Source organism: Schistocerca gregaria, chromosome 8, assembly GCF_023897955.1.
Source record: "Schistocerca gregaria isolate iqSchGreg1 chromosome 8, iqSchGreg1.2, whole genome shotgun sequence".
NCBI lineage: Eukaryota > Metazoa > Arthropoda > Insecta > Orthoptera > Acrididae > Schistocerca > Schistocerca gregaria.
The window spans coordinates 127,170,079-127,196,755 of record NC_064927.1 but is presented as its reverse complement, the minus strand read 5'-3'; the positions used below and the strand labels follow the sequence as shown (position 1 = coordinate 127,196,755).

The 26,677-nt window shown below is 38.5% G+C and overlaps 1 protein-coding gene across 3 annotated transcripts in view; it reads left to right on the top strand.

Annotated features, from left to right (window-relative positions):
* Window positions 1-26,677, top strand: part of LOC126284055 (uncharacterized) — a 319,115-nt gene that overhangs the window by 259,241 nt on the left and 33,197 nt on the right. For all 3 annotated transcript variants that reach the window (XM_049982640.1, XM_049982642.1, XM_049982641.1), the window contains exons 20-23: window positions 8,426-8,616; window positions 8,758-8,916; window positions 19,911-20,039; window positions 20,119-20,252. In XM_049982640.1, the coding sequence (XP_049838597.1) occupies window positions 8,426-8,616; window positions 8,758-8,916; window positions 19,911-20,039; window positions 20,119-20,252 (613 nt within the window). The remainder of the gene's footprint in view (window positions 1-8,425; window positions 8,617-8,757; window positions 8,917-19,910; window positions 20,040-20,118; window positions 20,253-26,677) is intronic.

Genomic DNA, 26,677 nt, shown 5'->3' with positions numbered 1-26,677 from the left:
CTATAAAAAAATAAAGGGAAAAAAGGGATAGAACTAGCAGTAGCATAGAATACCTCACTTGACATCTCAAACTTCAGTCAAGCTGTATAGGTTATTAACTGCAGTACACTATACAAATTTAACGTATGTTGATTTCTTCAATTTCATTAGCCTTAGTATCCTATTCTTCAGCTGAACTATATAGGTCAACTGAAGTATGGGATACAAATTTTGCAGGCACTGTTTCTTTCACCTCCACCACCACTAATAGTCTGTTCTTAGTAGATAACAAGGCAGAAGGATCTACACACACAATATTTGTAACCAATACTTCAGTTGATCTATATAGATCAACTGAAGTATTGCAACTGTTGCAACTGAAGAATAGGATACTACTGCTAACGAAAATGAGGAAAATGTCACTTGTTACATTGGCAACCTGTATTTCACATCAACTATGAAAAGGCACAAGAAGATGACACACATAAATTTGTATCCCATACTTCACTTGACCTTTTCTTTTTTTGCCTTCGATATTGATCATATCAACTGAAAGTTATCATAGTCTTGCTAGCAATATAGGTCAACTAAAGAACAGAATGCTAGTACAAGTGAATGGGAAATAACAACATTTATAACATGCACATTCTGTACTTAAGTTGACCTATGTATGTCAGCTGAATACTAGTGCTACCGAAGGCAAAAGATAGTGCCATACATAACATTTCTATCCTGCTCTTCAGTTGATCTATATAGGTAAATCACATCAGTGTTACATATGTATCACATTTTTTGTCTAACTAGCACCAGTATCCCACACTTCAGTTGACCTGTATTCGTCAACTGAAGTATGGGATACAAATTTTACCTGTGGGAGTCTTTTTACCTTTAGTAATGCTAGTATAGACTCGAAAAAATTGTAGTGGTACTAGTGCTGGGAAAGGGAAAAAGAGCAACAATTGCAAAATTTGTATTCCCTATTGCTGCTGATGAACCCATACATAACATAAAACAGCGTAATACAACAATGAAATACATCAAAGTAGACAAATTCAGTGCAACAAAAAAATGAAAAACTAAACTTAGCACATGCAAGCTCCTCCACAAAAAGCCATAGCCCACCTAGAAAGACATCAACTAAATCTCATACCCACATACACTCGCACTCATTTGCATCAACAAAATGAAATTAAAAAATCCACAGAACAAAATTATGTAACATAAGAAAATGAAGAATGATTGATCAGCCCCAAAAAATTCAAATCAATATTTTAACCAATTGGTCAATCCACACTTTTAAATTATCAGTCCCCCCTTCCTCCCCCCAAAAATCCCAATCTTAAGTTAACTAACAAATTTTGGACAATACATTTGCCCAACATGTTTAAGGAAACACTTAAATGGGCAATATGTATCGGGTACACTGTGCCTCCATGAATATTCATCTAAATGACTCTGAAGTGTTGAAGTCTGTTATTTCCCTCTTCCTACAACAGATTTTATGGCTCTATTCTACCGGTATGAGCCCCAGTTATGAAGATCTGAATTCAGTATTATGATTGACAACAAGATGCTGAAAATCCTTGTTCCTCAAATCCCTACATGAAGAAAAACCATTGGAAATAACTATGGAACCCTCTGCAACATGATCTTCAATTAATTTCACTAAAACTTTCTTAATTCAATTAGGAACTACTTTAAAAACTATATTGTCATATTCTTGACCTTAAACTACAGCCCCCCAAACCCATAATCCTACTTCATGTCCCCCCCCTCCCCTCCTCCCCCTTCCACCTGTTGTACTTGGTTTTGCCAAAATGAGGCTCATCGATTTTGACTATTACACCCGGCTCCCTCAAAGGCCCCCTGTACTTTAAATATTCCCCACAAACTTCCCTACAAAACTGGTACCAGTCCACAATGGAACATTGAGCGCCATAGCCAATCCTTGCTACACATCCATATGAATGAATCATGAGTATGATGAGCAGACACACAGGCAAATTGTTCACCGCACTCACAACACAAAACGTAATCAGCAAGAAGACCAGACATTTGCAAAATTCGAATGGTTGCAATCATGTCTACACTCATAGCCTCCTTTAAGTTTTCCATATTCATGGGAATAGACAAATCCATACCTAAAAAAGAAAATGAAAAACTAAAAATTCTTCTAAATGAAAAACTGTTAGTCGAAATTATCTCAAACTCATTAAGAATGAAATTATGTACTAAATGATTTGAAAGAACCAATTATTTAAATCAATGCAAACAAAAAAATCTTACATAATGTTTAATGCTGTCTTTTAGAACCACATTCTTATTTTTCAATTTACATGATGGCACTTATCCACAGCGGACAACCCGTTTATTTTCTATGGCTCAAAAGTAAACACATAATATCAATGAGTAACCTGCGATGTCATTGGTCAAAGCCAACAGGTTGTATCCCGTTCTTCACTTGACCCCAATATTTTACACCCCAATATTTTATCTTTACATCTGCACCTTGCAGTTATTCCAAAATCTGGACCTATCAGCTTTTGTTACACTTCTTTACCACTTTTATTAAATAAAAAAAAACATAAATGTAAAAGCTTGTAATGCTTTGCAATTTTCCTGTCACGATTAAAGTTTGATAACAGTTTTGATTGGTATCTGCAACAATCTTCAGATTGTTCAAAACAAGAAAGAGTAGTGAATAAGTGCTGGAAAGCATCATTAGCTGTAGTCATGTGACAATATGCATTCATAAATACCAAACCAATAGCAGTACCGGTATGTAATTGAAAATATCACTATGAGCAAGCTGTGTTGTAGATGGCAATTTTCCAGTTTGACAAACATATAGGAAACTGCTCAGTTGCATGCATAGAAGCTGGTTCAAAAGCACATTATTTGCAATAATATAACAAATACTGTCATGAGAGCAGTATAGGCAATGGTTCCAAAAACTGACAGGTATTCTGTAGACTGGCTTATGCAAGGATGATCCTATGTGGCATATAACACAGTCATTTTTATACAATATGTACAAATTTAAGGATAATATGAGAACACTGCACACCACTGGTCTGACAAGACACATCAAAATGTTAGTTCTTACTTACCTTGTCAGACTGGTGGCATGCAACATTCTCGTATTATCCTCCAATTTGTACAAAGATGAGCATTTTTGGGTTGTTTGGCTACCTAGTGCAGGTCTCTTTATTGAACACCTCTTAGGTGACATGCACATCAGTGATGATGACAACATAGCGTGCAGTCCATGATTGAATAAAATCTCTCACCCAGCCAGGAATTGTACTGTTCCCTACAAAAGCCAAAAGATGTGTTTTGTTGGTGCTGCACATTTTTGTGATTTTGACTGAGATAGAATCACACTGCAGTATTCCTCTTCAGAACACCAGTCTAGAAGCTGGCACAGAACCAGCTAAGTGAAAAATCCATGCAATTCACAAGTTTATTTACATACAAAAGCATACTTCAGAATTTTCCTCTGTGTGAGACTGCACATACAAGATTTTTGTGCTGATGTGAAATTCTAGATTTGCATATTTTACTGTTCATGCCACTTCTGCATAATCTTTCATTGATTGTATCTGCATCCATTTGTATTGTAATACATACTGTTAAAGTTTTAAACATTCACGGGATACATGCGGAAGTGCATTGTCCTGTTGGAACAGCAAGTTCCCTTGCCGGTCTTGGAATGGTAGAACAATGGGTTCAATGACGGTTTGGATGTACCGTGCACTATTCAGTGTCCCCTCGACGATCACCAGAGGTATACGGCCAGTGTAGGAGATCGCTCCCCACACCATGATGCCGGGTATTGGCCCTGTGTGCCTCGGTCGTATGCAGTCCTCATTGTGGCGCTCACCTTCACGGCGCCAAGCACGCATACAACCATCATTGGCGCCAAGGCAGAAGCGACTCTCATCGCTGAAGACGACACGTCTCCATTCGTCCCTCCATTCACACCTGTCGCGACACCACTGGAGGCGGGCTGCACGATGTTGGGGCATGAGCGGAAGATGGCCTAACGGTGTGCGGGACCGTAGCCCAGCTTCATGGAGACGGTTGCGAATGGTCCTCGCCGATACCCTAGGAGCAACAGTGTCCCTAATTTGCTGGGAAGTGGCGGTGCGGTCCCCTACGGCACTGCGTAGGATCCTACAGTCTTGGCGTTCATCCGTGCGTCGCTGTGGTCCGGTCCCAGGTCGACGGGCACGTGCACCTTCCACCAACCACTGGCGACAACATCTATGTACTGTGGAGACCTCACGCCCCACGTGTTGAGCAATTCGGCGGTACGTCCACCCGGCCTCCCGCATGCCCACTATACGCCCTCGCTCCAAGTCCGTCAACTGCACATACAGTTCACGTCCACGCTGTCGCGGCATGCTACCAGTGTTAAAGACTGCGATGGAGCTCCGTATGCCACGGCAAACTGGCTGACACTGACGGCGGCGGTGCACAAATGCTGCGCAGCTAGCGCCATTTGACGGCCAACACCGCGATTCCTGGTGTGTCCACTGTGCCGTGCGTGTGATCATTGCTTGTACAGCCCTCTTGCAGTGTCCGGAGCAAGTATGGTGGGTCTGACACACCGGTGTCAATGTGTTCTTTTTTCCATTTCCAGGAGTTACAGATTTTTCTGTTGCCTTAATAGGAATCATCTTTTGTAATTTTCTTAAATTCTTATAGGGAATTAACACCTTTTAAGCTCAACAGATTAAAAGATAACCAGCAGGCTTAATTTAAAGTTATTTGTTCCTTGTTCTGTAATACACCACACCAGTTAAAATGCAGCCCCAATGTAAGTGCTCTTCTTTAACACAGAATGAATTGGTTGACATTTTTAAGCAGCTGGAAATCGTCTTGACTCCTGTCAAATGATTATCAGTCGCTGTAAGTCATTTTGAAAGAGCTCCTGAGGGCCATGTATCTGTGGTATGAGTACCAAAGGTACCTCAAATACTGTCTGCTCCTATGTATCCCATCTCCTCTGCAGAAAGTACAGTATCTGTCATTACTCACCCAATTGATTGCTTGTAGCATTTTAATGGTAGAGATAGGCATCCTATATGGAATGGACATGGACCAGGGAGGACTCAGGGTGTTCTACAGATCCCCCTAACCAACAAGTTTGATGTGATCACTGAAACTGAAGCTGAGCCACTTCATCTGTTTTGGGGAAACCTGTTTTGTCTGGAGTCAAGATGAGGCAAATGCAAAAGTGTAGGACTCTATTAATCATCAGTAGTTCAAATGTATCATGAATGATGGTACCCCTTTGGGGAATGGCAGCAAGTTACAGGAAAGGGTGTGTGTGCCTGGGGGCCTCATTCAGCATGTTGAAAAAGTGTTCTTGCAGCCAGGGTGCAACCAGCTGTACATTGTGGCACATGTTGGAACAAATGGTGTCTGTTGCCTGGACTCTGAGGTAATACTTCTGTTATTCTAGTGACTGGCAGAGAAGGTTGAGAAGACTAGCCTTACTCAGGGAGTTTCAATGAAACACACAATTTGAAATTGTCCCCAGAACTGATCATGAGCCTTTGGTTTCGAGTTGAGTGGAAGGACTGAACCAGAGAGTTCCAAGATTCTGTCACTTTCCAGATTTGTGCCATATGGTTGAGAACTGTAGGGTTGCCCTAAATGGGTCAGGTGTGCAACACATCAGAGGCTGCTACTCAGCTAGCTGTCTATGCGTGAGGTGCACATGAGACTTTTTTAGATTACGTGACTCACGATCCAGTTCATATAATGACAGCTGTAGAAAACCAGGAAGAATCAGTGTAAGATCTAAAGAATTTCCTCCCACAGGTGTGAGTATTAAAATCCTACTGGTTAAGTGCCAAAGCATTCACAACAAAGTTCCAGAATTTGAAGTTCTCCTGAAAAGCAGTGAAACTCAAATAATAGTAGGTACAGATAGCTAGTTGAAACCTGAAATGAATAGCAGTGAGATTTTTGGAGGGAAGTTAAGTGTATATCAAAAGGATAGGCAAATGAGAAATGCAGGTGGCATATTTGTTGCAGTAGACAAGAAATTCAAATCCACCAAGGCAGAAAATGAAGCTGCATGTGAGATTGTTTGGGCAAGACTCAGTATCAGTGGTGGACACAAAATAGCTGGATCCTTTTATCACCCATCACACTCATCTCCTGACATATCCAAAATTTTTAGAGAAAACCTCAGTCCACTTGTATGTCAGTTCCCCAATCATACTTAAATCATCAGTGGACATAACAGTTTTGTTATTGATGGGCATGATACGACAACCTGTGAAACATTACTACATGTGTTCTCTGAAAAGTACCTAGAACAATTAGTTAGGAACCCACCTCATTATGGAAATATATTGGATCTAATGGCAACAAATAGATCTGACCCCTTCAAGGATGTCCACACTGAAACTGGTATCAGTGACCATGACACAGTTATGGCAACAGTGATTTCCAAGTACAACTAAAACAAGCAAAATGCTATATATGTGCAGTAAACTGCATAATGAATAAGTAGCATAATATCTCAATGAGGGAATTGACTTCAGCGACTGCTGCAGCAGAATATTGTCAAATGATCTTTCACAAAACCTAAAGAAATTCTGGTTGTCCGTAAAGGCTGGCAGTGTCGCCAAAGTTAGTGTCCAGTCCCTCATGAATGAGACAGGAACTGAAATTGAGGGTAGCAATGAAAAAGCTGAAATGTTCCTTTACAAATAAAAATTGCCCCAGTTTGATTCTTGCACCACTAAAAAGAAGAGTGAATTATGTATTAGTGTCAGTGGTGTTGGGAAACAGCTGAGGTTATTAAAATTGGAGAAAAGCTTCAGGGCCCAATAAATTTCCTATCAGATTCTATATTGAATTTCTAACTGAGTTAGCCTCTCTTCTATGTTTCATTTTTCATTGATCTCTTGGAAACAAAGAAAAAAACCATGCCGAATAGATAGAAGGAAGCATAGTTCACACCCACCTACAAGAATGGTAGTAGAAGTGATCCACAAGACTATCATCCAGTATCTTTGACATAAATTTGTTCTACAATCTTAGAAACATATTCTGAGGTAAAACAAAATAAGGTATCTCAGAATGACCACCTCCATGCCAAACAGCATGGATTTCGAAAACATTTATTCTGTGAAACCCAATTCACAATTTTCTCACATGACATACTGAAAGATGTGGATCAAGGTGACCAGGTAGCTGTAGTATTTCTGGATTACAAAAAGCATTTGAGTTGGTATTATACCCATACTTATTGTCAAAGTCATGATCATATGGGGTATCAAGTGAAATTTGTGACTGGACTAAGGACTTTTTGTAGAGAGGATCTAGCATGTTACCTTGGATGGAGAGTTATCGTCAGATGTAGAAGTAACTTCCTGTGTGCCCCAGGGAAGTGTGTTGGGACCATTGTTGTTCATGTTGTATATTAATGAGTTTGCAGACAATATTAATAGCAACCTCAGGCTTTTTGCAGATGATGCAGTTGCTTATATTGAAGAACTGCCTGAAATAAGCTGCATAAACATTCAAAATAATTAATTGGATGGATAAAAGTTCTACTCACAAGCATCAGCAGAACACACACATAAAAGAAGGTTGTAAAAAGTAACAGTACATGAACAGTAAGGGTCCCAACACACTTCCCTGGGGCACACCCGAAGTTACTTAAATGTTCAAATACATTAAATTGTGTGTTTCACAAAGTGAAAAAAAAAGCACTGTACCCTGTGATTATAATATCAGTGAGTCACTATTTGGTTTGGGCAACTCATACAAATACCCAGTTGTTACACTTTGGAGGGATATGAAATGGAATGGTCACTTAGGATCAGTTGTGGCTAATGCAGGTGCTAGACTTCAGTTTATTGTTAGAATACCAGGGAAGCACTATCAGTCTACAATGGAAATTGCTTACAAATCACTCTTGCAACCAGCTCTTTAATTTTCTCAAGTGTGTGTTATGCATACCAAACAGGAATAACAGAGGATACTGAAAGTATACAGAGAAGGGGATTGTAGTACACAAATGGAGCATAAGGATAATATTAAAATAATTACATCATGCACAAAAGTAGTCAAAATTCTGGCAAAGCATGTTGTATTGTTATTTTGCATCATTAATGGCTATTCCGCGCTAGTATGTTTTCCTACTGTGCATGTGATACATCCTGAATTGAAATTCAAAGCTGTGTGATAGTACACATTCCATGTCAAGTTCATATCCATTCATAACTTGTCATTTCTGTAGCCAAAAATGCAAAAAGTTCAGTCCAAAAAGCTCAAATAAACAGTACCGTGTTTCATGTGATGTCATCAAGCAATTTCAGCTAATACAGCTGCAACTCATGGCAGCTTGACATTTTCTGTAAGTCAGTTGTGCTTGGCATGCACTGAACTTTTAAAAATGAAAAGTATTAATTTTCAGATTCTCTTGAAGGAATAGCATTTGCTGAACAAATGATGGAACATATTGCCAAAACAATTGGGAGGAATCCAGTAGATATTAAAATCCAGAATCTTAGTCCAAGTTATGAAGAAGTTGGTAATATGATAAAATATTGGAAAACTAAAACAGAGTTTGAGGAAAGGAAGAATCGTGTGGAGCAATTCAATAAGGTATGACTTTAAAATCAACTGTGCTGGAGAAATGTGGATACCCTGTTGAATAAAACTGATTTCATTAATATTTTTAAGATATCAGTACAGTGAAATATCAATAGACTTAAGAACTTTATTTAATCTTTTTGTCATAAACAGAAAAACCGGTGGAGAAAAAGAGGTATCGCAATTGTGACAATGAGATATCTCCTGAAGTTTTATATGAATTTTCATGCTGTTGTGACAATTTATGCTGGTGATGGCACTGTTTCTGTTGCCATTGGGGGAGTTGAGTGTGGCCAGGGCATCAATACCAAGGTAAAACTAGATGATTTTTGCAAGCTATTTGTTGTACAGATAATCAAATAAAAGTACAAACAGAATAATATATAAAGTGAGTCACAATAGCTGTTATAGCCTTCTAGGTGTTGAAGAAGAGACTTAGTAGATAAAGTTTTGACAAGGAACCCATTTTTGTAAATGTAGCACTTGGATATAAAAAAATTTGAAGATCAAATACTTTCTAATCCCCTCCCATCGTTGTTCACCCAAAAACTGGGAAGAGAGCACCATCATCATCCTCTGTCATAATTATAATATCACAAACTATTTTTATCTGACTACACCAATGGCTGCAAGAAACTATCACATTCACAACTAGGGGATTTGACTGTGGTGCTCTCATGGCATGCCAAACTCTTGACTTTGAAGAGGTTGTCTTTTTTCATAAAGAAGAGGACCTGATGACAAGTACTAGAAACATAGCTTTGTGCACACTGTGAAGTGGTAGACTTGAAAGTGATCTAATCTTCAAGCTTATTTTATATCCAAATGGTAAATTTATTGATATGGATTCACTGCCAAACTTTATTTATTAAGGCCCCTCTACGACAGCTAGAAGCTAATAAAAGGAATTGTGAAACACCCTGGACCATGTTATTAGGTGTAGTACATCAGCTTTTTGTAGTTTTCAAGCTCCTTGACTAATCACTGTAGATTAAACTGTTCATAGAACGTACATACAAACAACAGATAATAATTTAATCTAGTCATAAGGTCCTTGGACATAACACCAAATGTAATTGTAGAAATGGCATAATATTCACTGATGGAAAAAAATCACAACACCAAGAAGGAGTGTGGTAACATAAATGAAAGTCAGTAGGTGTATTTGTACATCTGAAAGATGATATCTATTCATATTTCATGCTTCTCACATAAGAGTGGCACTAATAGTGCCACTATGAGAATGCAAATCATGTTTGCTTTAAATACACACTGCAAAAGTCATTGGCAATAGTTAACTTTTAGATTTGATGTGGTAGGTTGATATCAGTCAGGAACACCTTTAAGGTGACAAAGAAGCTATTATCTCTCTCACTAAGTTTGAATGAGATTGTGTAATAGGGCTACAAGAAACTGGATGTTCCTTCTGTGATAGTGTCGAAAGACTTGACAGGAATGCAGCAATAGTACATGATTGCTGGCAGAGGTGGTCACTAGAAGACAGCCATAGGGCACTACTGAGAGGGAAGACAATTGTATTTGGCATATGGCTCTTGTGCATCATACGGAATTTGCAGCAGCAATCTGAGCAGCAGTTAGCCACACAGTGACACAAAGAATTGGTACAAATTAGTTCCTGCCAGGAAAGTTCAAGTCAAATGCCTTGACCCCAAAACCCCACCTTTCTGATTTGAGTGACATCAAGCAAGAGCTCATTAGGGGGCAGGGCAGAGGTCTGTTGTGTTTTATGATGAAAGCTGGATCTATCTTGGTGACAGTGATTCCCATTTCTTGGTCAGAAGGAGGTTATGAGATCCTGCGACCAACTTGTCTGCATGCTAGACACACTGTACCTAAACTTGGAGTTGTAGTCTGGGGTGTGATTTTGTATGACTGAAAGAGCACTTTCATGGTTACCCATGCACACTGAATTCAGATTTATACCTTAATCTGGTGATATGACCTGCTCATATTTATTTTAGTCCTTTCATAGATTACAAATTGCACAGTAATGATCGCAGAAAGTATAATTCTTTTTCGAAGGAAAGTGCAATGTGAGTTCTTGCACAATTTCACGGGTAATTGTTTGTTACATGGAAAAGTCAAAGTGCTGGATTGAACATGGATTAAAGCAGGTTACCCATGAAATGTTTGGTTTACAGCAGTGAAATTTACAGTTGTGCTTGTCAGAAATACTTAGCTGCTACAATTTAAGCTGTGCTCTTGATATCCTGCTTAATCACATGCTCTGAAAAAACAGCAAAAAATTTTTGATGACCAGTACTAAAAGTGAAACTTTAGCTTTTCTTGATGAAAAAATACCACCTAGTAGTCATATTTCACAATGTGAGAATGCATGTTACATGCCATATTTTCCCAAGGAAAGTTCTGTGCCAGTGTATAAAACCTTTACCATTCAAAGATCTGATACATTTTACAGCACTGATGGAAAGTGTATTGTCATTTAATATGGAAAAAATGGACTTTTTTGCCTGGGGTGTAGTGTATTTTAATGCAAAAAAAGTATTTTTAACCAGGAAATTCAGGAAAAATCCAGGAGTTTTTTCTTGTCTGCATATACACCCTGAGTTTCGATCTATATATTTATTAGTTTCAGAAATATAGACATGCCAAATTCGATGATTCTTTTTGGTAAAGTTTCTAAAATATGACAGAACCTCTTTGGATTTTCTGTCACTTGTGCAAGACATAATCAATAATTTCACTGCATGATACCAATAATAATACAGGATTCATCAAAAAGATTAATCCAGTTTGGCATGTCTATATTTCTGAAACTAATAAACATATACAATGAATTTTGTGTTTTGATGAAGAGGAAACTCAAAAAGGTTTTTGGTACCTTGATGCACGGCGTATGTCAGTGTGATATTCAAATTGTTCCTACACTTCAGTGAGCATGTCTTGAGTCACGGCTTCCATAGCTGCTGTTATGCGGATGCCTCAGTTCATTTGTTGTTGTTGGAAATGGAGGCACATAAACAGAGTCTTTTGTAAATCCCCCACAATAAATAATCACATACAGTCAGGTCCAATGACCTCAGAGGAGAGTAATATAAGGCTGAGTCATTTGATCCAGTGTGAGGATCCATCGTTCAGTAATCCTTTGATTTAAAAATTCCCACACTCCCAGATGCCAGTGTGGCTATGCCCCCATCCTGTTGGTAAATGAAGTCGATCAAATCAGTCTTTAATTGTTGGAAAAGAAACTTCACAAGCATATCAAGATATGTGCTTCTTGTAACTCTGTTCTCACCAAAGAAAAATGGACCATACACCTTTTCCTGTGAAACAGCACGAAACACTTTAAATTTTTGAGAGTCCATCTCATGTTGTACAACTTCATGTGGTTGTTCCTTACCCCATATTCTCACATTATGGTGGTTCACCTTTCCAATTAAATGGAATGTTGCTTCATCACTAAACCTCAGTGTGGAAGAAAACTGTCATCCTCCAACTTGGCAGGAACAAAATTACAGAACTCCACTTGTTGTTGTTTGTCACCGTCACAAAGAGCTTGCAGTAGCTGAATTTTGCAGGGTTGCATGTGTAAACAAAGATGCAACACATGCCAGATGGACATCAGGGGCAAATTCAGCTGTTGAGATGCATAGGAAACTGATTTCTGCGGACTTCTTGTGAAACTATGGTGGATGCGTTCAACATCTGTGCCAGACACTCAGGGATGGCTGGCAATTTTTCTTTCCACAAACTACCTATTTCTTGGAATTGTTCATGCGATCATCTAATGCTTTGTGCTGTAGAAGGATCCACACCATACTTAGTGCAAAAGTCATGCTGAACAGTTATTACTGACCCGCACTGCATTTACTAGAACTGAAGTGGGTGCACACTGCTATTAACTAGTGGGAACCATGTAAAACTTAAGAGTTTGCTCCTTCAAACAGTAAGTTGTTCACAGCTTATCTCAAATAACATAATATCTATGATTTTTTTTTTAAATTTGATAATTTTTTATACACCCTGTATTACTGATGACAGTGCCACTGATGTAGAATTACTAACTACAGTTTTCCAAACATTCTTCACCATGGAAAGCAAAGAATTTGAATCATAAACAACTGTGAACATGAGTATCTTAGGAGTAGATACCCTCAGTGTAGTGAAGCATTTTGAAGTACTTAAGAAAGACAAATTTTCAGGTCCGTACTGCATGCCAATTACATTCTTTTCAGAGTATACTGATACAGTAGCCTGATGCCTAGCAATCATATACAACTGCTTGCTCAACAAATGATCCATATCAAAAGACAGAAAAATTGTCCAGGTCACTCCAATACCCAAGGAGGAAATAGGTGTAATTGACTGAATTATATACTGACTTTATTTGCAACAGGATTTTGGAACATATACTATGTTCCAACACTATGGATTACCTCCAAGGTAACATTCTACTGACACATAGTCAGCACAGATTCAGAAAGCGTCCTTATTTTTGTGAAACACAACTAGCTCTATATTTGATTGAGGTATGGAGTGCAGTTAGCAGGGGATCTCATAGTGATTTCATATTTCAAAATTTCCAGAAAGCTTTAAACAGCATTCCTCTTAAGGGACTTATAATCAAATTGAATGGTTATTGTGTATTGCTTCAGTTGTGTGACTGGATTTAGAAAGTTTGCAGTACATAGTAACGAACAGAAAATCATTGAGTAAATAAGCAGTAACATCTGGTCTTCCCCAAGGAAGGGTTATAAGCCCTCTGCTGTTCCTAATGTATATAAATGATTTAGGAGACAATCTGAGCAGACCTCTTAGATTGTCTGCAGATGATGCTGTAATTTGTTACCTAGTAAAGTCATCAAAAGATCAAAACCAATCACAAAATGACTTAGAGACAATATCTGTTGTATCTAAATAAAGAAAAGTGTGAGGCCATCCACATGAGTACAAAAAGGAATCCATTAAATTTTGGTTATATAATAAATACACTAATTTAAAAGCTGTCAATTCAACCAAAGACCTAGGAATTACAATAACAAAGAACTTGAATTATCACATAGATAATGCAGGGATGGTAAAGCAAGACTGTGTTATATTGGTAGAATGCTTATATGAGTCAACAGGTTTACTAAAGAGACTGCCTACACTATGTTTGTCTGTCCTCTGCTAGAGCATTGCTATGTGGTATGGGATTCTTACTAGATAGGGTTACCAGAGGGCATTGAAGAAGTCCAGAAAAGTTCAATGAAATGAGAGAGTGTCACATGTATGATAAGTGAGTTGGGGTAGCAATGAACAAAGGTATTTTTCACTACGGTGAAATTTTTCACAAAATTTTGATCACCAACTCTCCTCTGAATGTGAAAATATTTTATTGTCAGCAATCTACATAGGGAGAAATGATCAGCATAATAAAGTAATAGAAATCAGAGCTCATACAGAAAAATTTCAGTTTTCATTTTTCCCAGATGCTATTAGATAATGGAATGAGTAGGAAAATAGTCTAAAGGTGGTTTGGATAACCCCCTGCCAGGCATTTTAGTTTGAACTGCAGAGCAGTAATGTAGATGTAAGGGCTTGGGGAGCTGCTGAAGGTCTGCTGGATTACTGAGATGGGATCATGGTTGTAAGGTTTGTATCCAGAGGTACAGGAAAACTGGCAAAGAATCTCAGCCACAACATCCATAATCACTGTGTCACTTTTATCTGCAGGAAGAATGATTACGTCTGGATTGGTTTTCAGGTTATAGACAGCTGTGTGTGCCCTTGATGTGATGTTGAACTCAATGGAGAGGGATTTAGGAAAGGAAGGTGAGGCCATATTAGAAGTGAGAAACTCGTGAAAGGACAACTTGATGGAAAGGGTGGAGGATCATGGCTGGAGGGAGCTTGGTATTGTTTTAAACATGATTCTGTGTGAGGTATTGGTTCGCTATTGTCAATGGAGTGAGTGGCGAAGAAATGGTTGCACTATGGAAAATAAGTAAAGGAAAGTCAAGTCTGGTTGAACTTAGATTTAGGGCTAATGGTGAGGGCATTAGAAAGTTCTGTGACTTCCACATATTTCAGAGTTTTGACAGGAGAGTTGATAACAGTGTTACATTATGGGTGTTCAGTGTGCTTCATGGAAGTTGGAGGAAATTTTGGGTATGCAGAAAGCAGAATAAGTCAGCAAGACACGATCGGGGAGCAATATGGTATAGCAGGGAGCTTGTATTGTAGTAGTAATCTTCTTCTTGACATAGGTAATGCCATGCCATGTGGGCACAGGGCAGGAATTCTGGGACAGCTTCCACAGATGGTGGTGGGAATGCTGTAATAACTGTTGAGGGCAAGAGTTTCTACTGCAGAAATAACATACTGGAAATTATGATCACAGAGTAAAAGGATTTTGTGGAAGCAGTAGATGCTGTCAAATATGGTTTGACCTTCAATTGTAGGATTACAAAGAAGCAGATTGGTGAGGGTGAGGGTCTCATGGAATTGAAAAATGTGAAGATTCTTGTGGTAGGATGGGTGACTGACCAAGATGCCAGTTTTAATAGTAAGCTTGTTAGGTGGTATACCATGTGCCAGCCAAGATTTCAGAAAGAGGACATGTGACTGGAGTGAAGCTAAGACAAAGGAAAGTTTTCAGAGTTGGCTGAGGCAGACACAGTTGCAGGTCCCATAAACCCAAACACCACCTCTTGCTGCAGTGCAATCAGGCATTTCCTGCCCTGTAAAAGGCAGGATCACGTTTTAAAGCACCCATGTCATATATCAGCTATGCTGAAATTACAGTGCAGCATTTCATGTGGACATGAGAAGTAACCAACTGTCTACTTGCATGAATTTCCAACATCAAATTGTTGAAAATGGCAATCTGGACCATCCAGTTGCCAAACATGCTGCATGATACAACACAGATGATTCCAACAGCTGCTTCACTAAGCAAGCCTTTTGGATAATCCTATCCAACACTAGTTTCTCTGAACCATGTAGGTGGGAATTGTCTCTCCAGCATATTCAGTGGTCTTCCAATCACCCTGACCTAAGTGGTCTAGCAGCTAGTATTGTTGCCTCTGGATCACAGGGTCCAGGGTTTGATTCCCAGCCGGGTTGGTGAATTTCTCTGCCCAGGGACTGGGTGTTTGTGTTGTCCTCATCACTTCATCATCATCATCATGACCATCATAATCATCATCATCATCATCATCATCATCATCATCATCATCATTCATGACAGAGGTTAGAATGGAATGTGAAAAAAAAATTGGACTGTGTGAAAATTGGGACTTTGTGTAGGCACTGATGACTGTGCAGTTGAGCACCCCACAAACCAAACATCATCATCATCACCCTGCCTTAAATTTCTGCTAACCCATTTCCCAATGCCTCACCTTATCTCTTCTGTCCAAACCACTCCTTCCCCATATGGATCAGATAATGCTTTCTCACTTTTCTACCCTCCACCGTGTGAGCATTCTCCCTCTCCTTTGGTCCCTCCCCCATTCTGTTCCTCCCCTCTCACCTGTACTGCCTACTAGCTCCTCTTCTGCCCCCTCACATCCTGCTCCATCTCTCTTCTCTGAACCCCTCCTTCACCTTCCCTCACAACCCTTCCATCCCTTACTCCCCCATCCCTCCCTCCATCTCCCTTCTGCCAGCCCCTCCCCCTCTTGTCCCTCCTTCCCCCACCCAATGCATCCCTCCTACTCCGGTCAGTCACTCCACCCTTCCTTCTCCCTCCTGTCTCTCCCACACACTCCCTCCCTCCCTGCATCCTCCTTCCCTTCTGCACCCTGTTTCACCTCCCACACCCTTGCTCCTCTCCCACATCCCCAACTGTCCATCTCTCCCCCTCCCATCCCCCTTCTCCTGTCCCTCCCTCCCCTCCTGTCCCCCCTCCCCCTCCTGTTCCTCCCTCCCCCTCCTGTTCCTTCCTCCCTCTCCTCTACCTCCCTCCACATACTGTCCCTCCCTCCACCCTCCTGCCCTTTTCCTCTCCCCTTTTTCAGTGCCCATTCATACAGATGGACAGCTGGTTGATGATAAGCACGCACAGAAGTCTATGCAGCAATGCAGCAGAGCTCATACATAACATAAATAAGAGGGGAGTTCAGGAAGTAATGCAACACATTTTCCTCAGCTAATTTCCGTTGAAAAAATGCAGAGTTTGTTGGGGGACATCATGGAATATTCTCATTTCTGTTCCTATAGTTCTGTGAAGGCCCAATAGGTGATAGTACAGTAGGCTTCAAACTGCAGTCTGTAACAGTGGCGTGTTCCAAGCAGAGAGCTGTTATTGAGTTTCTTTCGCCAGAAAACCAGAGAATTACAGATCTTCATAGGCACTTGCAAAATCTCTATTGTAACCTGGCAGCAAACAAAAGCATGGTGAGCCATTGGGTAAGTCATCTGTCATCATCAAAACAAGGTCATGCTGACCTGTCCAGTCTCCTGTGTGCTGTCCAGCTATACAGGCTTTTGGATCCTGCAGTGCTGGAACATGCAGACACTCTCATTTGAGGTAATCAAGGGATCACAATCAAACACTTCTGCACAACTGGATGTCTCTGTTGGTAGCATTGACACAGTCATCAGAAGCTCACAAAACTTCTTTGGACTGCTCTTCCTTGTCCACCCTACATCACATATCTCCCACCTTCCAAGTTCCACCTGTATTGCCCAATGATAGGTGGACTTCATGGGAAGCAGTACATGGATGATGGGAAAGATACTGATGCAGGAAGATGTAAGATGGTGTAAGGCTGTTGCATCAAATGGAGGTTATGTTGATAAATGGGGTTTTGTAGCCAAACGAGTGAGGAATAATAAGCTGTATTGGAATCCTGAATGAAACAAACCTGCTTTCAGATACAAATGTGTGTTGCATTACTTATTGAACTTCTTGTATACTTTAACTAGTGGGCTGGCCTCTGATTGGGTAGGATATGCCTGTGATGAGGACTGAAGTAGCGCACACTGAGTGGATGCAAGAAGCAAATGTATGTTGTAGACTGGATGAGTGATAGAATACCACATTTCAAGCAGTGAGAAGGATGTTTCGCACTTTAAGATACAATGAAAAATAAATGTAGCCTTATTGGAAGATGTTGTTAAGGCATTCCAGCCCAGGACAGTACTGGTTAATAAGGCAGATGCCATTCCACAGTGCGATATTTAGTGGGAAATGTTGGAGAATTTTGTAGATGGTCTGCACACTAACCAATGGGGATCACCCCAGGTTATTCACAGAAAGAGATGTGTAAAGGAACTGTGCTGGCTATCTTACGTCTGGTTGAAGCTATATCAAAGGGCTGCATATGACTAACAGGGTCTATAATATAATAATCTCAGCCAAACTGTTAACAATTTGCCACTGTAACAGCCCTGCTCAAAATATTGATATGACAATAAATTACAATAAAATTCAGGTGTTCCAGGTTATTAATTTGCAAATGTATCAGATAGATGAAGCATATTTGCAAGACGAATTTCTTTTGGACAGGGGATGTCATATTATAATCAATAGTACTTAATTTTTCATGTTCAGTCATTGGGAAATGTTGTTATTTATATCTGCTTGATAGGTGACATTACACCATGGATTCCACAGATTAAATTGCAAGTGACTCGTACTGACCCTGAGCCAGCTTATATGCCAGAATTTGGTGTGGTTTTGACTGCAGGTGGTTCTGAACATAACTACCTTCTGGGTAGTTACAGCATGGTTGCCAATAGTAATGTTGCACCAGCTGTTTTATTTCCATAGTGTCATCAGGTGGTGCCATTATATTAGGAAGTCTGACCCCTCTTTGCCCCCCCCCCCCCCCCCCCCCCACCCTTCCCGAAATGTTCCACTGTCGCAAAAGATTTTTTGGGGCTGCGCAAATATCCTCATTTTTGTGATATTCCTTGGCTAAGGTATTTTACACTCTTGGATGTCCACTGTTCCATCATACCAAAATGAAAACATAACATTAACAGCAATACAAAAAGTGACTTTATTTTGCCACTGGCAGTGGAGAAACTATACAAATCAGACTATGCTATTGGACATGGTGGAAGGTCTGACATTGTGAAGACACTAAAGATAAAGTAACATTGCATGAGTGGTCAACTGAAAAGACACTTCTAGATAAAACACGTAAAAGTGAAAAATATGGAACAAGTACAGTATAATAATTGTAAAAAGTTATTTGGGATCATGTGAGTGCATTATGTAAAGGTAATATCCATTAAATTTTGCCAATGCAGCTGGTGTTCCATTGTTTTCCCTTAATTGTCCCAGGTTTTCCTCTGAACTTTTTAAAATATCTTGTTTTTTATTTAAAGTGAAATGAACACCCTCTGCTCCCAATCCTGAAGCATTTACTGTTTGAGAGAAGATATGTGGCATGTGGCCCTGATGAGCCGCCACTGGAGAAGGCAATGGGTCGATGTTGATGGGCATTGCTGTGGAAGGCTAAGGAAGGATGAAGCTCTATTGTAGATGCATAAGTCAGCATGGGATCAGAAAGTGCTCCAGGAGTGGAGAAGCAAGCAGCTGCTCACCAGAATGGCACAAGCAGAGTTGATTTCAATTATGCCACAGAAGTTCATGAGTGAATCTGTGGCAAATTCAGATCATCCCTCTGGGTGGTGCCCAAACTCATGGCACACACCAAGCAGCCCACCCAGAATGGAGAGGTCTTGATGATGATGTGAAACAGCACGAACATCAGAATTGAGGGTAGCACACCCAAGAGGGTGTGATGAGGTCAGCCGTGCAGCTGCTCTACCAGACTATGGCCCTCGATTGTGGTGGCCCTGTAGGTTGCTAGAAAACTTCAGAGGGTATTAGGTAAAGTGTTAGACAAAGTTTTCTTGTGGATGTTAGTTTTGAAGGTGTCGTTAAAGCATTCTGAATGGCCGTTGGAGACCAGGTGAAAAATCACACTGTAAAGGTATTGAATCTTGTCGTTAGAAGTCACAGGACATAAATGCTGTCATGTTATCAGACACCAAGGTGCATTTGGTGCTTTCAAAGTCAAAGGCCTTATCCAAGATCTTGGTAGTGTCAGTAGTAGTGTACGTGGAACCTAAAAACAGGCCAGAAGAACCTAATTGCATGTTCTCATACACAGTATGAACAGCTTTTTATGAGCTTAGCAGTCCATTTTCTTCAGTAAGAAAATAAGATTGCTGCTGGACTTTGAGGATACACAAAAAAATGAGATATGTATTTCACATTTTTATCACATTTAATAAATTTATTATTATTCTACTTTATATTTGTGTTAAATGAAGATCATTAGGGACATCAAATGTTTAAATAACAAGATGAACTGTTTTAGGTTGCCCAAGTTGCTGCACGTGCTTTGGGGATTTCAGTGGATCTTGTAAACATAAGGCCAACCACTAACTTTACATCTCCCAATAACTTTACAACAGGAGGAAGTCAAACTAGTGAATGTTGTGCATATGTAAGTAAATGCACAATTTCATGAGAAAATAATTTCCTCTGTGTTTTTATCTTCATATGACTAGAATTAACGTTTACAGGCAACACTGCATGCTTGTGAGATACTCAAGCAAAGACTGGCTCCCATACGAAGAAAAATGACAAACCCAACATGGCAAGAGCTTATTGCCCAAGCTAATGCAGAATTTGTAGATCTCTCTGCAAGTTTCATGATGTATGTATTCTCATTCATTTTACTAAATAGCCTGGAAAGTGCAGTATTACAATTTTGGAACTTAATTATTTATGTTTTAATGTAACAAAATATACCAGACAATATCTATGCATTAAATCTGTTTCACTTTTGATGTTAATGGAGTCTTTCAGCAGCACTTTGTAGGACAGTTTCATATTGATCTACAAAAGAGAAAACTACAGATGTTCTGCTGTAGTTAATGAACATGAATCAGGTTTAACCATGTGAGACCGTTACCATATAATAACAGACTATCATCATGGCAGAAATTACGAAATTTGTAAGCTACTTTTAGAAAGGGATTATGTATGAGTCACCTGTTTCAAAACTTACAAAATAGGTATTTTGTTCTTGGACAGATAAAAAATTTACTCACTATATGGTGACAGGAGAACACACATATAAAAAGGTACTGAAATTTTTTGCATGTTTTCAGAGCAAGTGGTGCCTTCTTCTGGAAGAAGGTTTGAAGGGGCAGGAATAGAGATGAATGACAAGGTCTGGTGAGATTTAGGAAATGGGAAGAGTTTGGGGAGACTTACCAGATGATTGAAAAAGTCTTTCCTTCTTATTCCATATGGTAAGTCTTGCCTGACCCGTGCTTCTGGGTGACTTTTCTGAACTCTCCACATTTCCTAAACCTCAGCAGACCTTTTTTTTCTTTTCTTTCTTTTTTTTCCAATGATTATATTTTCAAAAATTGATTATTTCTGTTAAATTATAGAATTTTTCATACAGACTTAAAGAATTTACTCATAATTTCAGAGATATGCTAAATAAACAAATTACTACGTCATTTGAAATAAGCTGAAACTTACAACAAATACCAAATTAAATGAATGAGTTAGGTGGGTCAGACAGTGTGAGAAGTTGTAGAGAAATATGTACCAGATGATTGTTGATCCTGATGATCCATAGGTCACATAATTTCAAATCAAACACAATTAAACTTCACCAAATACTATTATTTCCCTTAAGTTTTGCGTTAGTTGAGGCATCTTTTTCATTTACTTTATTTTTTATTTATTTTTTTTTTTTTTTTTACACTAAGTTACTGTAAACTGATTGTATTTTGTTGTTTTACTGTAAGTACATACATCATCTTAGCAGTTTATTTTTATTTGTTTAAACATTCAGTTTGCTTCATTATTAACATTAAGGTAATTGCTATATTTCTGATTTCATATTTGAAATGAAGCTGTAACCTAATTTGCTTCATCTTGTACGATTTCCCTTTCCACATCTCCTTTTTTTCCCTTTATATTTTTTTATGCCTTTCTAATAGATTTCTTGTTTTATCACAAGTACAGGCGCCAAGAACATATTTTCATTCACAGTATTGTTTCCAAATTTTGTCAGTTTCTTACCTTTTTGATGGTAATAGACTGTTATCTGATGATGGCCTTTGAAGCTAATGAAACCATGCTACATTTGGTACACATGGCTTTTACATTGATGTCTACATCTGCATTCTGAAAGATCTAGACCTGTCAGCTACATTACATATGACAGCCTGTGTGATCTTCCCATTTCATACCTATTCATATCATTGCACCCAGAAGTTTATGTGAATTGACTAATTCCATTTGTGACTCTTTGACTTGTTGTCATAGGACACTACATTTTAAGAAGTTGTCAATTTTTCCACCATTCTCAAATCTTATTAAGATCTGACTGAATATTAGAGCATCCTTTCTTCAGACTGTGCTTCACTATATATAACTGCATTATTGGCAGAATGTCTGTGGTTATGATATTTATTGTCTGACAGCTCATTAATATATAACGTGAACACCAGTGGTGCCAATACATTTCCATGGGGTGCATTTGAAGGTACTTCTACTTTTGTTGTTGACTCTCCATCCTATATACCATGCTATGTCCTCCCTACCAAGAAATCCTCAATCCAGTCACAAATTTTGTTTGATACCCCATATGATCACACTTCAATGCTTTACTACACTGCTTTGTGGATGTGAAAAGAAAATTTTTAATTCTCTTCTCATAGTTATTCTTGATGTGTAATTCTGGAAACTACAATGCAGATAGAACATGTTGCTTTATGAACGTAATTGGAAAGAACCTGTCTCTAGACTGACGTGACAGTTCATGACATTACAGTGCATACTGCTCTGTGTAGCATTGTCAGTCAGGCACGCATTGCTTTCTTTTGATGGTGACTGTTCGTAGTTGTAAACAACCTCATGTGAACATAAAAAATATATGTAATGCTTTGTTATCTTCGGTAAGGGTACTGTTCAGTCCAACTTACATTTCTGCTAATAAATGCATAAGGAATTCATGAATCAACCATAGGGAAGTGAGTAGGGTTCCTTTCTGTTCACGCAGTATATTAATGGTCTTGCAGACAATATTAATAGTAACCTCAAACTTTTTGCACATAATGCAGTTATCTGCAATGAAGTACAGTCTGGATGAAGCTGGCTAATATTCAGTCAGACCTTGATAAGATTTCAAAGCTGTACAATGATTGGAAACTTGATTTAAATGTTCTTTAGAATAGAATAGAATAGAATATTTTTATTAGCCTTTCAGTATTTTTCATACAATTGGCTTCGTCAAAGTTTACAGAGCGTTTTAGTTTCAGTACAATATTCAGATAGTTACAGAAAGGGGAAAAAAGGAACTAAAGACCTTTTCTTCAGTATTATGTAAAACAATGTTTTATACAGTAATTAAATAAACACATAAGATAAGAATCACATTAAATAACTAGTTTATATAATATCAAAACATTTTCTTCATAACTTAGGTAAAACATATTTTGATGATTAGTTTATAAGAATTCTTCAGTTGTATAGAATTTGTTGTTTTTTAGCCAGGTTTTCAATGTATTCTTATATTTATTTAGTGGTACTGTACAAGCTGAGCATGGTAACTTATTGAAAAATTTTATGTTTAAGTACTTATAGTTATTATGGACTACAGCAAGTCTTGTGGAAGGCAAGTCCAGCAGGTGACTGTTTCTTGTACTGTGTGGATGCACATCACATCTCGTGTTCAGTTTTTTTCAGATTTTCTCTGGCATATATTAGACAGTTATATAGGTACATGCTTGGCACTGTCATTATGCCAAGAGATTTAAAATAATTTCTACAGGACTCTCTGGGTGCTAACCCCTCCATGCACTTGATTGCTTTCTTCTGCCATCTGAAAATACATTCTGCCCCTGGGCAGTTACCCCAAAGCAAAATTCTATATTGCAGTTGGGAATGAATAAAAGCATAGTATGAGTGGAGTAGCAATTGCTTGCTCACACTTTTTCTTAATTTGTACAATAAGAAAAGTACTCATGCTAGTTTACTATGTAAATAATTGGTGTGTCCTTCCGATGAGAGCTTTTGGTCTATGATTAGTCCAAGTAGTTTCACTGTTTTGTTTTCATTTTTAGTTACTTTGAGATTAACTATTATTTCTTCTGTTTTTGTTTGATTTATGCACAGCTGGTTAGCCTGACACCAGTAATTAGTCATTTGCATCATTTCTATATTTTTGTCCAGTACACTCTGTAAGTTCTCTCCTGTACGTATTAATGTCATATCATCAGCATATAGTATGTTCTTACATGGTATGTAATTCGAGAAGTCATTAACATAGACAATGAACAGAAAAGGTTCAAGAACAGAACCTTGGGTATTCCTCTTTCTATAGGGAGTATTTCTGACCTCTGCTTATTTGCACATACAAGTTGTAACCTATTGCTTGGATAAGATCTGAATAGTCGGAGTGTGTCATCTTCAATGCCATAGTATTTTAACTTTTTGATGAGTATGTCATGTGGCACCGAGTCAAAAGCTTTACTTAGGTCAATAAGTGTTCCAGACATTGATACCCTTTTTTCATACCCTTCATAAACATTGCTTACCAAAGCTTCTACCGCTTTTACAGTTGATAGGTGTGATCTGAAGCCAAACTGTTGTTCATTTAAAATTTTGTTGGTTTCAAAATACCTGTATATCTGCTTATGCACACAATTTTCTACTAACTTGGATATGGTTGGTACTATTGAAATGGGTCTGTAGTTATTTGGGAGGTTTCTTTCACCTTTTTTATACACAGGCAATGTAACTGTGAGCGTAAGACAGTCGGGGAATATTCATTCATCAAGTACTCTGTTTGATAGCGAGAGAAGTAGCATTTCAATTTCTTTTGGTGTAAATTTAATGATGAGATTACCGAGTCCATAATAATCTTCTGTTTTGGAATTAATTAATTTGTTTATTGACTTATGAATATCATTTAATGTGATTCGAGTCCAAGTGAACTTCTCACTTCTTGTCTGTTGTGCACAAGTGAGCAACACGTCTGCATCAGAGGCAGAATTGATGGGTGGGGTGGCGATCGCTAGTTATAAAATATTCATTGAGAATATTGCAGTCAATAGGGATACTCCTTTCTTTATTGGTATTATTAATTTCCCTTTTAATGACAGTTCAGGCAGCTTTACATTTATTTTTAGAATTTAAAATTTGTTCATCATTTGCACAGCACTTAGCATTTTATGTTTCTAATCTGTAAAGGTTTCTCATTTTAGTGTAATTTTCCTTGTCCCTATCACTGTTATGAGATTTGTCTTTCATAATCATCAGTAGTATTCTGAGTTTGTTAAGTTGTGGGGTGTACCACTTGTTAGTATTTTGTTGCTTATGAGTAACATTACTCTGGTACCTTTTGGTTACACAGGGGCATGTCATTTCTACTATATGCTTGATCTCTGTCAGGAAAATGGAAAAAACATTTATTAATCATTTTCTTGTTATCCATTACATGAGTCCAATCCAATTCTTTTAACTGGTTTATCATTTTGTTTACATTGGATTCACCTAGAATTCTATATGTCACTTCTCTCTCTGTGGAACTGAAGGCTGACTTTTCTATTTGAAGCCATAGCCGTGCATGATCTGATATTCCTAATTCTATTACATCACATTGTATGGAGTCTCTTTGTACATTGATAATTATGTTATCAAGGCATGCGTTCAGTCTGGTGGGTTTTTCATTGAGACAGTAATAGTTTAATGACTTCAGAGTGTTAATCATATGAATTACATTTTTTCTCTTTGCCCTTATATCTATGTTAATATCACCTACAATTACAATTCTATGCTGTTTATATTTTGACAGCAACAATATTAAAGTATTAATTTTTTCTATAAATACTATCTCATCAGAGCCTGGGATTCGATTGATTGAGACAATTACAGTTTTCTGTTCATTCATTACCACACCAGCTACTTCTATTGTAGCTTCAAGGCATATTCTACTAAGGTCTATAACTGTGTAATGCAATTCAAGGTTACTTTTGACATATATTGAGACCCCACCACGTGTAATACTTTTTCGGCAGTAGCTTGTAACTAATGAATATCCAAGAGGAAAACAGAAGTCTATTTCAGTGTCTTTCATCCAGTGTTCATTGATGCATAGAACACTGCAGTTGATTTTATCGAGCCAAAATGTATAACTGTGCATTTTATAAAATGAGAAAAAGAACATGGTATCCTTGAATATAATATTAGTGAGTCACTATTAGAATCTGTGAATCTGTAAGCACATACAAATATAAGGGGTGTTCAAAAAGAAATGAGCCAGAGGCATAATTAAAGAATCCAGTACCTGTATGTTAGAAGTATTGACCCTGGCTGTAGAGACATTTGTCCCTTTATGACACAAGGCAGTGATGGATGTCTCATAAAATTCCCAGGGCTGCAATGTGAATCAGTTCCACACCTTCAGCTGGATGTCATTGTCCCAGGTGAATCGTTTGCCCCTCAAAACCTTTTTAAGGGGACCAAAAATGGAGTAATCACAGGGACATAGTTCTGTACTGTATGGAGGGTGGCCAAGAAACTCCATTTAAATTTCTGCAAGAGTGCTGTGACTGTGTTGGCAGTATGAGGATTTGCATTGTCATGGAGCAGAATGACCCCATGGTTGAGATTATCTGGTCGTTTTTATTTGATTGCTTGGCAAAGGGTGGTCAGGGTTTGCAAGTAATGCTGGGCATTCACTTTTGTCCCATGCTGCAGAAAGTGAATGAGAAGGGTTTTTTCTTGGTCAAAGAAGAATTTCAGCATAACCTTTCCTGGACTCATGTGGACAGTGGTGTCCAGCTGTATGTGTCCAGGATGGAGATCTAATAGTCTGCTATTAAATAAGTCTGCCTGCTGTTCAACACATACTCCAAATGTTCAGTAGCAGTCTATCCTAATTCATATTGTTATGTCCTTCACTCTCATAAATCCCTGGAACTCAACCTTACATAGCGGTCCTGGTGCTGCAGGGATGGCTATAATGTCAGGATGGCAGGCAGGGGAGGACTGGGACAGAGTAGCATGGGAGTAGAGGCCCAGAGAAACTCGACTGACAAAATTAACACTTTT